The following is a 14,572-nucleotide window of genomic DNA, read 5'->3' on the forward strand; positions in this document are numbered from 1 at the left end:
CTGGAATATGGCACATCCATTAGGATTACTGGTGTGACTTCTGATCATGTGATTGCGAAGCTGCAAAAGTGAATAATCCTTTCGTGACAGTGTTTAAGAATTTTAACAAATCTACCCTCGTTAACCACAAGATATCTGGAGAGCACATTATAACCCAAAACATTCTTTCACAACAAAGAAATCAGTAAACTTGCCAAGACAAATGCGTTTATTTGGATTACACAGTCAGAGGGTCATTGCAGATTTTGTTGATTTTTACCTTGCTGCAAAAAAGAAAGATCTTAAAGTTCAAGTGTAACTTATTAGAAACAAGATGAATCATTAGCCTCCTTGATTCTTGGATAAATTTGTTCTAGGACTAAGTACACGTACAATGAAACTGATGATTTTATGACAGGCAGTAAGTTAACTGCCATTTGGTTAAAAATATTTATTAGGCTTTTTGTATTGGCTTGTATGTAATGTGATGGTCTATAATTTTGCTTCAAAAAGATTATATTGCTGTTGTTCTAGGGTTTAACGCCATTTTCAGCACAATATAGGCTATACATGGTGGCCAGTATAACTGGTGGAGGAAGAACCCTGGAAAACCCAGCAACCCACGAGAAGCTACTGGCAGGCTTTCCCACGTACCCACGCTAGCTGAGCCTTGGACTCGAACCCACGCAGACAGGTGAAATGGCAGTGATCCGGAATAGTGAGCACTTTAGATCACTCGGCCACCCCCAAAAAGATTATAAGGAGACTGTTAAAAGTAAGACTTTAAAAGAAAAATGAACTAATAAAATTATTCTTTGAATGGATAATGCATTCGTTTGTTATTTGTGCATGTTGGTTTATTTGTATGTTTAGAGAGTGAGAGAGACACAGAGAGAGAGAGAGAGAGAGAGAGAAAGAGAGAGAGAGCGAGAGTGTGCTGTGCAAGTTGCAATTTACTATTTCAAGCTGAAAAAGTACAAGTCAGATGAAAATTTTTCAGTACATTTTTGACCCCACATTTTTTATTTGACCCCCAGGTGTTTTTTTTAACCCTCAGTTTTACAACCCTGGGGAATAAAATGAGTCAATCACAGATTTTGAGTGTGAAAATGACCATGTCCACTGTTTAGGTCACCATTAGTGTAGCTGAAAAATAAATTGCAGCATGCCATGCTGCAATCTGACCATTCACAGATTTCAAGTATATAATGCTGAAAAAGTAAAATGTTTGTTTGCAGAAATTAATAAATCCACAACCACAGCACCTGTCATCATTAGCTTTCATTTACTATGCCTTGTGTGCTAGGATTTTAATTTTACATTCTCAATAACGACCTTCAGAATTTTAAGGTATTTCATTCTACATGATATCCTTCCTGTACAGTTTGAAAATAAGCACATCAGAGTTTTTCTTCAATAAAGATGTCATCTTTTCTTCTATGTATTTTCATGTGCTCTTACCTGGTACCCAAGTTAATTAAAACCAGAAAGACATTACTGTCAACCAAAGAAACTGACAGTTTTGTGCTTCTTTGGCAATGAGTGAACTTGATTCAGTAAGCCTGAGATACACCAAATGCAATCCAAGAATCATTTATCTTTATATGTGCCTTACAGGCAACAGTGAGGAACTCTCTAACATGCCTTTATGTACCATGATGGGAACTATTTAATTTGCACTACCTGCACCATGGAGGGAACTCTTATAAGCCAAGGATGCTATACGGGGGGTGGGGTCAATCGCTCAAGGCCAAAACTTAGAGTGAGGCCATCTCTGCAAGGGTCAGTGTTAGTGGAATCACATCAGAAAGAAGAGAGCATTATATTTTTGAGTGGTTATCACATGATGTGCTGAAAACCACAACCTGCAAGATACACGAGGTACCTGTGGATATTTTTCTGAATGTAAAGCATGAACAACAATTTTGACTTCTAATTAATACAGCCAACATCAATATTGTCATATACAAGTTTCACTTGTCTTCATCTGTAAATGGTTAGTAGTTTCAATATTCAAAGACAGGCCCCCCCCCCCCATGCATTTATAAATACCATCAACAACTACTGTAACTTTTGCTAAACCTGTCACCATTTTGCCCTAGGCTGGTCAAGCTATACTTGTACATCACATATACCTAGATCAAGTTGTCAATAAAACTATATAAAGCAACCAGCCCTTATGCTTTCTGATGGCTTTTTTAGTCGTCTATACAACTATGACCACAGAATGTCGGTCAGGTGGGGTTCTTTGGGGGAAATTGGTTAAAGAAATGCACTACTGCTTACATTTAAGTGAACTAAAAATAGACTTGTGATACAACAAAGATGTTTAATCATCTACCATAGCATCCACAAAAAGTAAACACAAGTCCATCATTATGTATTTTCCCCCCACTGTTTTATTTGCATTTTTTTCTGACATGTCTCATTTTCAGTGAACATAACATAATCAGATCTAGACTTTCAGTGACATTTCAATATGTATAGACAGTATATTTACATATTATCTGCTTCACAGGCATATTAGTAATAACTTTGTACTAACTTGCTTCATACAGACATCTGAGATAATAACTATTGCTTCAAAGACACAATTGATTAAAACAAATACTGTGCAACAATAGAAAAATCCACTGCCTGGGACAACTCAAGGTAAAACTCTGGACAACACATTTTTCCAAACTGTGAATGCAAATTGTATATATTTCTCTGTGACAAATGTTTTTTTAACGCTGAATTTACCAACAGGGTACCTAAGGCTGAATACCCAAACTGTATCTTGTACAGTCTGTTGTTTAGTTTTGGGGTGATTACAAGCATGACACAAACCAGAGCTGAATCTGCATTTTGTTTTATTATTACATGATGCAATACAACAATGTAGGAAATCGCACAATCCTCAATATTTACACTAACCTTTACAGCCCGATGTGATGCATTATGAAAAAAATTACAGCATAAAGTTCCACAGCAACAGACTTTCGATTGTGAACCTTTGGTTATCAAATGGAAGCCAAGATGTGACAAATGGACCAATCTAGGATGTTCCCTATCTCTCTCATCAATCAGGCTTCATGCTACCAGGCAAAGTGGGTGACCTATTCAGTTAGAAAAGGGGGCCCAAAGTGGCCGAGTGGTCTAAAGCGCCATCAGTAATGGATCACTGCCATCTCACCTCTGTCTGCGTGGGTTTGAGTCTCAGATTCAGCCAATGTGGGTATGTGAGAAAGTTTGCCTATCATGTGCTGAAAACTGGCATTAAACGCCACAACAGCAGTTAGAAAAGCAAAAATGACTTTGCCATGTGATATTTTAGAGGAATGGAATGGTGACTGACCATTTTTTAGATGCTCTCTCACCTTGTCCAAGTTAGTTATAGTGTTATGTTTTGGCTCAATGCGAACTGTAGGTTTCAAGCAAGCAAGTAATTGGTGTTGATATCAACTGTGCCGATAAACAAACTCGTGCACATTTGCAGGCATGTGTTTTAACAGCTGATTAACCCTTTCCTGTTCAAGTTAGCAACTGTTACTGCCCGATTGCTGCAAGTTATACTCTGATGTTAAAAACATACAGACTTGTGTTTTGAAACTTAAACTTATGTAAATAGCAATTTGTGACTTCAGAATTTAATCAGAAACAATAATATTTTAACTGCCATTACATTATTTTCTTCATAAAAATCAGCTTCAAGCTGTAAGTGATCCTGTCACAGAGAAATACTGGCAGACATCTCTGAGTCTGGGATATACTGCTTTTTAAATTGTCTCTTTTCAAAAACCATTGGGCAAATAAATTCAGGAAAATATACAATTCAGAGAAAGACTAAATATCATGTTACTGAAGATTTAGCTTTAATTGCTATTATGTATGTCAGAAACATACAAGATAATGCTATTTTGTGGAATTCAAGGTCAAGGTTTTATTCCGAGTTCACATATTTTTGTGAAAATACGAAGAAAAAACTGCAAATTAAATACTATTTAACCAATGCATAACCAGTGTTGTAACTACAAATGGCTTCGTGTAAGTCATTTGACTCATCAATGCAGAAAACATTAAGTCAAAATCCAAACATGATTCTTATTCAAGCCAATGATCAGTCTTCAGTATTTTTAAAAATAATTATACTGTTTAAACACACAGCAAAAATATTAGTTATAAAACTAAAGCCAATAAGGCATGTTTTCTAAATATTTTTATACAAGAAAACATTACACTAGGCAGTACTGACTAGAATGTACTAATCTGACTGGGCAACAGAGAACTTGTCCCACACATCATGCCATGTTCTCAGTAAGAACTCTTCTGAATTTAACTCGGACAGAGTAAACCGTTCACAATTTAATCAATCATTTCATGTTCATAAGTTCATATATTCTTCTCTATTTTGTTTTCTTCCATTTCTTCAAAGCTTCTCACAATTGAAGGTACTTCTGTCTTCACCATCAATCTTGAAAAGCATCAGATTTCTCTTTTTTCTCAATCACAAGCCTATTCCAAAAGGTGGTTAACATCCTGTTCTGGACAAAAAATCAACTGGACTTCTTTTTGAAAATGGAGGCAGCTGTTATGTTTTCAACCATTGCTGAACAAAATTATTTTTTATCTTATGAGTAACCGTTAACTCATCTTTGGATGATGATGGCTCCACTGGTTTGATAAAATTACTGTTATCATCAGTTGGTCATAAACATGGCCAGAATTTTTTTTTCACTTTCTCGGATCTATTTTTTTCGGTGCATTTGACACTGTTTCCAGTCAAACACTGGCAGTATCTTGGAAGGTATACAATTGAGCGAATGGAAATTGTTGTTTTACTATGTGACAAGTGTGCTCATAAAATAACAGTTTCTCGTGAGAATCACTTTAAAACCACGTGTTTATTTGCTGACTCTTTCTTGGGTGTGGTAATATATGGTTCTAACATCTGTTGCTACAAATGATCTGAGTTACATGTCACATAAGAAACTGGTGTGCATATTTTTTCTCCATTTGGGAGAGTTGTAACCAAGCCATTGAAGTAGTTAGACCAAACTTTTGTTTTGTGTTAATCAGCAAAATTTAACATTGAGGTGCATCAATTTACACACAGCGAAGATTTTTGTGCGTCAAATCATAAAAGTCTGTGTATTTGATGCATAATGCATGAGTAGATAAAACAATGTCTAACATTACACCAATTATGTATACACATAATAAAACCTGATATTTGCAATCCTATCAATGGACTGTCATAAGGAACCTAAAAAGTCAATGGTTACATAAAGAAAACCCCTCTCTAAAAATAGATGTACTTTTCCAGTTGGCTTTGTCGATTCAGTTGTAGAAACTGGTTAAATTCATTCATCTATTGACTTTAATTCTTCAGTGTGTTGTCTATGAACAGCAACGGTAAAGTTTAATTGGCAACAAAAAATTAGGACGAACGGTATCTGAAATGTATGCATTTGTTCTCATGATGATGGCACTGGGGTTGTTTCAAACAAGTCTATAAATCCTTTCAACCGCAATTTTTATAACTTATAGAAAGTACAAAGATTTTTTTTTAAATGTGCTGTTAAAAAAATCTGACTTGTCGGAGACAACTGATGAAATGCAGAAAGCAGAAATGTATTTTCAAGATGTTGACATACCTGCCATAACACAGCACAATCTGATTAAAAACTTTTACGCAGTTTCAACTGTAGCAATTAAAACGCAAAGAGAACAGGTTATAAACCACGATTTCACATATCACTTAATTGGCTGACAATAGCTAGTGATATATGTTTGAAGTTTCCAGTGGGTGAGCCTAATTTGGGTAGGTACACTCAAGATGTGGAACAACCTAATGGGTAAAATGAAGCTTGCTAGATGCGTGTTGGAGAACGAAAGGTATTATCTAAAATTGATCCAAATGAAAATGCTTAATTCACATATATTAAAGGTTCTTTACCAGGGTTCATACAGAATTCTGAATGGTAAATTCAAAGCTTTGCCCAAACTTTCAAAGACCACACAGATTTCCAAGAAATCTTCGCTAACATTTTGTATGCAACTGATGTTATATGAGAAAACAATGAATGCAGAATACTACAATATTGTTTAATGATGAAATTAATTTCCTAAAATTGCTTAATAATGATCTGGAAGACAGGTCAACATTCATTGTTATTTCAGAAATATGTAACTTATGCATCAGATTTAATACAAAATAAATTGCTTTCTTAACAGACATCAGCACTTCTTTAAATGCATTATTACAGAACTATAATCAACTTTGCTGATTTTTCTCTTCAATCATTTTGGAAAGAGAAGCCACCACTGTTTCCTCTGCTCTTTTCCTAAGAGCATTTGACTCTGTAACAAGCACAATGAGTCCTTTTAACTCTGCTTCTTCTGCCTTCTGAACAGAGGAAGCATGTAGGCTGGCAATGACAGCTTCAAGAGGCAGCTTTTTGGCTTAAGTTCTTCAACTTCATCCATTGCTAACTCCTGTTTCTTTCCTTTTCTGATTTTCTGTTCATGCTCCTCCTCTGCTTTCTTCTTATCCAGATAGGCATGGTACTTTTGTCTTGCAGAGGAGGAATGTCATCATTTCATTGCTAATGATGATTTCCAAAGATCCACCTGCTTTCTCATTGTGTCAATGATTAGCCTTTGAGCCCTGAGGATCTCTCCACTGAGGTTCTCAACAGATACCTGTTTGTTGACAGAAAATCCTCTCTCCACTGTTCAACATATTCATTTCTTTTGGAAAGGACAGAATAAACACTTCATCAAGTCTGTCATCTGTTCTACTGATGCATAGCTGCCAACCTTCCAGGCTCACAATTAGTGAAAATAGGGATAAAAAGTCGTGAATTTGGACACAAATTCGTGAAAAATACCATGACAATAACTCCATCCACTCTGACTACTCCGACCATCAATACTACGCTGTATCAAGTTCGCAAAATAAAAATAAAACACTACATATATGCAGAAATATTTATTTATTAAGACATGATACTGTGGCAGACTTGAACTTCCTCAACTGCTTGATCGTAAATTTGTTTTCTAAACAGTTCCGACTTCTTGCCTGCTGGTAGATCTTGGGGACTAAAATTGTTGACAGATTTTCTGCCACTAAGGAGGTCCTAAAGTCTGTCTTTTTTTTTTCTCACTAAAGAAAATACTCTTTCGCTATCACTGTTGCTGTGAGGAATGCACAGGAGCTGCAGCATTTTTGGTTCTTCAACAGGAAAATCTGGAAGCGATTTTCGGAGTCCAGGAACATATGTCAGAACAAATGTTTAGCATGGTCTCCAGCTGATAAAGGTAGATTGTGTTCGACACAAGAAAACTCACAAATAATGCTTAAGCGTTGGTAGCCTGCGGGTCTTCCGCCAATGGTTTAAAATATTCCAGAGCTGAAACCTGCGAATTCTTAATTTCACCAACTTCTACGTGTTTCTTGCAACCGACATTCTTCCTCACATCGTCTCTGCGATGGCACACTGAGTGCAAAAAGCATGAATGAATATCAATGTTTAATGGCAGAATGCATTGCCAATTTCTGATATATTCCAAATTAAACTTCACTTTTTGAGTAATACATTTCTTTTTCCTTGGTGGTGAAGACATTTTCAAAATCTTAATGCGATGCTGAACGATGCTGACCGGTAACGTGAATCAGTGTTTTGACGCATGCGCGGAGCAAATTTCCGGTTAGGCCCTAGTTTCTCTCAAAAGCACTTGTAAAACTACTCTTATACATACAGATTAAATAGGCTAAAATGCTTGCGACCGGGCCAACTGTACTAATCGGCTGTAGATCTACTAATATCGTGACCAGCGGTACCGGACCGTTTCGGCAACTGCAAATACCACGACTAGCGCTTAACGGAAAATCGGTTATTTTATTAAAGATTTAAAATAACTGAGGATCGGAAAATTCGTGAATTTTTGTCTTACGGCGTGAATCCGTGAATCGCTGAAAAAGTTGTGAAATTCACACCAAATTCGTGAGGGTTGGCAGCTATGCTGATGCATTTCAAGGGATGATTCTCCGAGTGGATAACTTCATCCACTACTTTTCCATACTGAGTCAATATTAAATCACATCGGGACTCTACTTCTCTTCATGCCTCACACATAATTCTGAGGACCCTACAGAGTCTTGCTTGTCCCTTTTCCTTATCTGACTGAGACTGCATAAGTTTATGATCAGCCCAGGACATGTTTTAAAGCAAGGGATACTTCAGAGGTGATTCCTCATTTTTGCCCGAAAATCGAGTAGGAAACACATTTTGAAAGCCATTTCTGAACAGACTCGAAAACATCAAATTCCCGGTCATCTTTCAATAACATACTGCCTAGTTGTATTAGAAACATCATTTTTCATTGGCTATTTGACTTGCACATGAGCAGAAGGGTAAAAGTTGGACTCTTTTTATTTTTTGCGAAACGGAGCCATTATTTTTGTATGGAGACCACTCTTTATTCCAAATGCCCATCTTATCCTACTTTTTGCAAAGGCGAATTTTGGGTTAAAAAAAAGTCGGGTCCCAATAATGCAGTTTTTCTATCTGTATTTTGTAGTGCAACTAGATATTCCAGATTATTTGGTATCATTGCAGAGCTATATCTGTCTACCTTTCTATAATACCACCCACTTTAGTGCATCATGCATGACCATGACGCTACAGAGCTTGGCAGTAGGCTACTACCCACTGCCACATTAACTTGTCACCAGGGGTCAATGTGTTAACAATGTTTGTGAAGCTGAAAAGCAAACATGACTGAAGATGTAAATCGACTGAACAAATTCTGAATCCTCGAGCGTGTGCTACTTTCACAAACTTTTTACATGGAGCGAGAGCTTTTTCAATGTAACCAAAATTCCATTGGCTGAACAGTCTAGTTAAAAAAATGTGAATTAGTGGAATGAACATTTTGATTGGCCAAAGCTGATGCACTCATCCAATGAGAACGATTCATAAAAAGAAAGAAGCCAGGATCACTGACTACATCCGAATCTAATTACCTTGCTTTGACAAAGAGTGCACGTTACTGAAGTCGCAGCCAAGGCCAACTTTGGATGGCTCAATAAATGCTAGTTTGTTATTGTGGTGGCAATGAAACTGAATGGGTCATCAAAAGAAAGAAACCTGGAAAACTCAACTACATCCTAATCTAACAATCTTGGACAATTTTATCTGTGATTATGGGAAGAAATCAAAATGTATGGGTTTATTTCAATTTTCGAAGACTTTTAAAGACATCAGGGTAATCTGCTCGATTTTCCCAAATTTTCAATGTTTTGATATCTCATTTTCCCCATACTGGCAAAGACTGTACGAACCCTGTTTACAAGTTTGTCAACAGTGGCATCATTTGTTTTAAGTCTGTGCTGAATACAAACGTAAAGGATGATTTCACTTGTCATAATCAGACATGATTTTGGTCTTCCATAAAAGAAGCTGAAAATTTTTTAAGGGGAGTTTTGGGGTCCTCCCCCAACTGAGTCTCGAGGGGGCAGCACCTCTGATCCGGAGGTCCAGGGCCCCTAGCCAAAGACGCATTTCACACACATAAAAAACTGCTCCTGGTGCAACTTAGATAACAAAAATAAATTTGTGAACTGGTCAATAGAGTTTTACTTTGTGAAAAATGCCAGCAAAAAAATACAAAAAGAAGGTGGGGGGAGAGTCAATGAGTTCTTTGCACATACTGCAAAGAACATATGACATAAGTCAACTTGGTTCTGGCCATGGTTGGCTCAGGGAATCCAGGAACACCAGGACACGGCAGTCTCTAGTAAATGTAGTAATGAACGCTAACAGCAACTGCATTACCTTCAAACCCCGTATGAATTTATATTTGAACTGTAGTACAGTGCAACCCCATCATAATGCATGATAATGTGAATTGGGATATAATGCAGTTGTGACATTGCTCCCAAAATTGCATACATTCAGTCGCACATGAAAAATATTTTTCAAAGTACGTGAAATAGTGTATAATAAAGTTATTATCACTTTGGGGAAGAGATCAAGTATGAATTCGAATATAATACGATCATGGTGTGGTTCCTGAAATTTTAAAAGCATGTACGTGTATTTTTCTCGTACCGGACAAAAATATCGGAGAAATAGTGTGTAAGATGTTTATTATCATTTTGGTTAAGTGTTTGCATATAAATCTGAATATAATACAATCATTGCATAGCTTTTGAAATTTATCAATTTCACCAGGTTCTTGAAGTGTTATGCCCAAAAAAAAAACATTATCGGAAATGTTACTTATTACTGATCCATGAGTAAAGCCACTAAGTTATCTTTTATTAATTCTGTATACAATCATTGCTCAAACAATAGCCAACATGTGTTTCTTCTTTAACTGCAAACACAACCAAACAGCAGACAATGCGGTGGTCATCAACATGTTTGCTAGGTTTGGTGGTGTTATTAGACTCCGTCAATTTACCACTAAAAAATGTCCACTATTAGCTGGAAACTGAAAGGGTATCAACTTGTACATGCGTTCAGCTTAATTTTTTTATATAAAAGTAACTCGTGCCCATTGCAGGCCTACTGCACTTAGTTCTCGAGTTTTACATGTGTATGGTGTTTGCTTACGAACTTGTTATTAATTTCCTTTTTTTAATAAAAAATATTTTATCATTATGTTAAAGCAAATTTACAAACGCAAAGCGTTCTCTGCACTTTGCACACTGACTAGTATAGTAGTTTTCACACAAAGTAAAATATGCACACTGAAAGCATATGTTGATTGTTAATTATTCTTGATGTAGTCGTTAAAACGAATAGACATTAATTATTGGAAATTTACAATGGATAAATGTACAAAGAAACACATATGAGAAAATTTTAGCAGTATGAAATTTGTACAGACACCATTCATAAAAACTTCAAACAAAATGAACCATAAATGTGCTTCGTCTTTCTTAACCTAATTTCGCTGTTGATTTTTCCCATTGAATTGAGACACATAATGATCTGTGACCAAATTTTTAAATAGTTCATATAGTATATATACAATTTTTGCAACGGAATTACATGAATTACGGATTAATTGAAAGCCCCGACAGTACGATATCAGACGGCAAGTAAACGGTGTTAATATTCTGTTCATGCTACATATTAGATGCTGAATTCAGACACAATGATCTGGGACAAAATTATTGAATATTGTAAATATGTGTGCGATTTTTCAATGGAATTACATGCATCATGGATGAAATGCATGCCACAACAGGCACGCTAGTAAATGGTGTTGATACCCCATTCACCATATACATTAGACATGAATACATGTATATGTAACAATGAGTTGTCCAAAGAAAGGAAAATACTGTAAAGCCCCATTAACATGATCCAATATGTTGATCGTGTTATTGCAGGGTTCCACTGTGAATGCAATGTTGTGTGACAAATATTAAAAAAAAGGAGTGTGTGTGTGTGTGTGATTTGGATTTTAACAGCTTAAACAATTTTTCAGTCATATCGCTACAATGTCTGCAGTGTGGCAGTTTATAGTGATGTCTAGCACTGGGGCATCATGCCGCAGACATCCCACACGGTCATATTATCCTGACACCAGGCCGACCAGTCCTAACATTAACTTCTTAATGCTGATCTCCATACAAGGCATCTGTTAGTACCATTTTTTAAATAAGTCTTTGGCATGACTCGGCCAGGGATAAAACCCACAGCCTCCCTCTTCAGAGGCTGACACTCTAACCACAAGGCCACCAGAGTGGTAAAAAAAGGAGGAAATTTTGCGCATATAAATATTCGAGTCCAGGATTGTGGAATTTCAGTCAGAGTGCTATATTTTTCAAGTCACCAGGTTTGGGCATGTGTCAAAAAAAATTCTCGAGCACTGGCTGAATATATATTTTTTTATAAATAACTTTATATTTGGCCAAACTGCCTGAAAAACATGGCTCTACTTATATAGTAGCTTTTAGGACACATGGTACTAATGATATGGGAAAATGGGAACCAGCCTGGAAATGGGTGAACATAAAAATGATTATATATGGGTTTGACTGACCAGAATTGGTTAATACTGTTAAGTTATGTTTTAGTAAAAAGAATCTTTTGAGATCTTAACCTAGTTGTAAGTGAAATAAAAATAGAGATATTGTTTTATTGATGGAATTTCAGTTCGTTAATAGTCTCGAGTTTCGAACGCTCATTACTAAAATAGCACCTGACTGGTGCGTTACTGAAAGCACCCATTTCAAACACATGCAGGTGCACAAAATACTGTGGATCATATCCTTTCATCCAGGTTTCATCTATACTGATAAATACAGATTTGATCATGAGCACTCACAAATTTTAAGTTACTGAATTTTTAATATCATGGTGTTTGCATAGGTTTACTATGGGAACTGAAGTAGTACAGTGAGTCTTTTAACTAGTCATCTATTTTGTCTTTCACATAGTTTTATTTTCTCAAGTGCAAGATATAGATCTGATCACTGCCTCTACCGCATTGAGGCAACATCATAGCTCTTGGAGTAATCAAGAAAACAAACCAAGAATGATAGTAATATTATCAATGTAATGGAAACTTTCAACTGAGCAGAACTCGCATGGAATGGTTGCTGTATCTAATGGAAGAGCAAAATGCAGCCATAAACTTTGAAATGGTCAAGCTGTGCTATTCCGCATGGCTTTTCTTATTATCAAACATTGCATCTGAAATATTGTGTCTAAAATGTGCACCGATGTGTCTCTGACACATCTGCATTAATTACATGATTTAATTAATCCATTAGATCCTATCCAAAAACGTCAATCGGTCATCAGTATCAGTACAGATAGGGGAGGGGGACAGTGATTTATCTCTACGTCAGAAGCAGATGGTATGTACATTTTATAATAATGTATGACTGACAGTTGTAAGCAATGATAACAACTCTTGTGCTTGCAAGCAGGGACAGAGTTACAAGAGGCGACGGGACAGATATTGGCTGAGTGGTCTAAAGCGTGCTGTTATGGATCACTGCCATCTCATCTCTGCATGGGTTCGAGTCTCAGACTCTGCCAATGTTGATATGTGAGAAAGCTTGCCGGTAGCTTCTCGTGGGTTGGTGGTTCTTTCCGGGTTCTTCCTCCACCATTAATACTGGCCGCCATGTATAGCCTATCATGTGCTAAAAAATGGTGTTAAACCCTAGAGCAACAACAAAAGGCGACATGTGTAGTGAATATATTCCTCTTACCTATTGCGAATCGTTATTACCCATAATTAGATAACCTCAGCCATGCCAATATTAGTACTACGTATCTGCACACATAGCTGATATGAGGACAGTATGGAAAAAGAAGCATGAAACTCACCTGTTTTCTCTTGTATTTATTCCCTGTATCAAATCTTGCCTTCACTTGCTCAAGCACTTCTTGTATTTTCTCCTTCCCTCCTTGGTCTTTAGCCAAAAGCAGGTAAGATCGCCAATTAGCGGAGTCAAACCCCCAGTGGCATGTTCTGTTTTCGAGAGCTTTATGAGAGTGACACACGTATTTCTGCGGCGAGAACCATCCCCCACAATCCACACATTTAATGCACCTAGCTAAGGCCGATGTGTACTGATCGGGACAAAATATTCCTTTGCATTTCCCAAAACATTCGTGATAAACTTTAAAACTATTGTGCGAAGGGACTGTGTTAGACTTTTCAGGAGATCGATGCAATAAAGCATTGCAAAGTCTCTCCGCATCTGTTTTAGTGATAAGACCACAACTGGGTGCACTGAGGGGTAAAATACCCGTCACTTTTAAAGTTTCAAGTTGTTCCGGGTTACAACGTGAACAAAATATATGCAACTCATCACACACCGAGTTAATCTGCTGTAAGGTAAAATCACGCAACACTGTGTTCAAAATCTGGGGCAGGCAGAGCCGTTTTTCACCCCCAACGACAAAGCATGCAATGCCCTCACCTTCTAAAATTGTCTCCGTTTTCTCACTACGAGAACAGTCCACTGGTGTAAATACCGGCATCTGCTGCACCGGAAAGGGTGGTGGTGCCCTAAAAGGATCACATTCTACTCCCTTATCCGATTTCAATACGAGTGCCTTCCTGTACTCCTCTGCTGAGTTAAGCTTAGCAATATCCGATGTAGTTAGCATGCCAGGGAGCAATCCAGAGCGGCCAACACCGGGGCCCTGCATACTTCGCGTGGCCTCAGTTTGGTAGGTTTTCAGAACCCTCTTTAAATGAGGGCTGATAGATTGTGGGACCACTTCCATCAAAACGAATAAGTTTCTTTCGTATATTGTTCTTGTTCCCTACACTGTCTATATCAGTTTGTATGTACATATATCCTGTTTACGGCGATGTATTTCCACCAGGACCCTCCACCAACTGCCGACTAGAATGAAAGACACAACATAGTCTGTGCAATATTGACGGTGATTGGATAACACGAAAGAGCGCTCTTCCAGGAATTGCTGACACCCTTTGCGAGTTGACCTTGGAGATTTTTAACTTACCATCGTACATCTTTCTTCAAGTTAATATTACCAACAATGATTATGTAATTTATTACTCGTTTACAAACGTGAAATAATTAGAATGAATTTTACGTGAT

At 37.1% G+C, this 14,572-nt stretch overlaps 1 protein-coding gene across 2 annotated transcripts in view; it reads right to left on the minus strand.

The window, feature by feature from the left end:
• The window catches only part of LOC149781437 (ski oncogene-like), a 154,619-nt gene extending 140,261 nt beyond the window's left edge, over positions 1-14,358 (minus strand). For both annotated transcript variants that reach the window (XM_089935520.1, XM_089935519.1), the window contains exon 1: positions 13,323-14,358. In XM_089935520.1, coding sequence (XP_089791646.1) covers positions 13,323-14,231 — 909 coding nt within the window. In that variant the 5' untranslated portion in view covers positions 14,232-14,358. The remainder of the gene's footprint in view (positions 1-13,322) is intronic.
• Between the last annotated feature and the right edge of the window lie 214 nt (positions 14,359-14,572).

The sequence above is a fragment of the Sinohyriopsis cumingii genome, chromosome 15 (genome assembly GCF_028554795.1).
Source record: "Sinohyriopsis cumingii isolate HCF-2022 chromosome 15, ASM2855479v2, whole genome shotgun sequence".
Taxonomy (NCBI): domain Eukaryota; kingdom Metazoa; phylum Mollusca; class Bivalvia; order Unionida; family Unionidae; genus Sinohyriopsis; species Sinohyriopsis cumingii.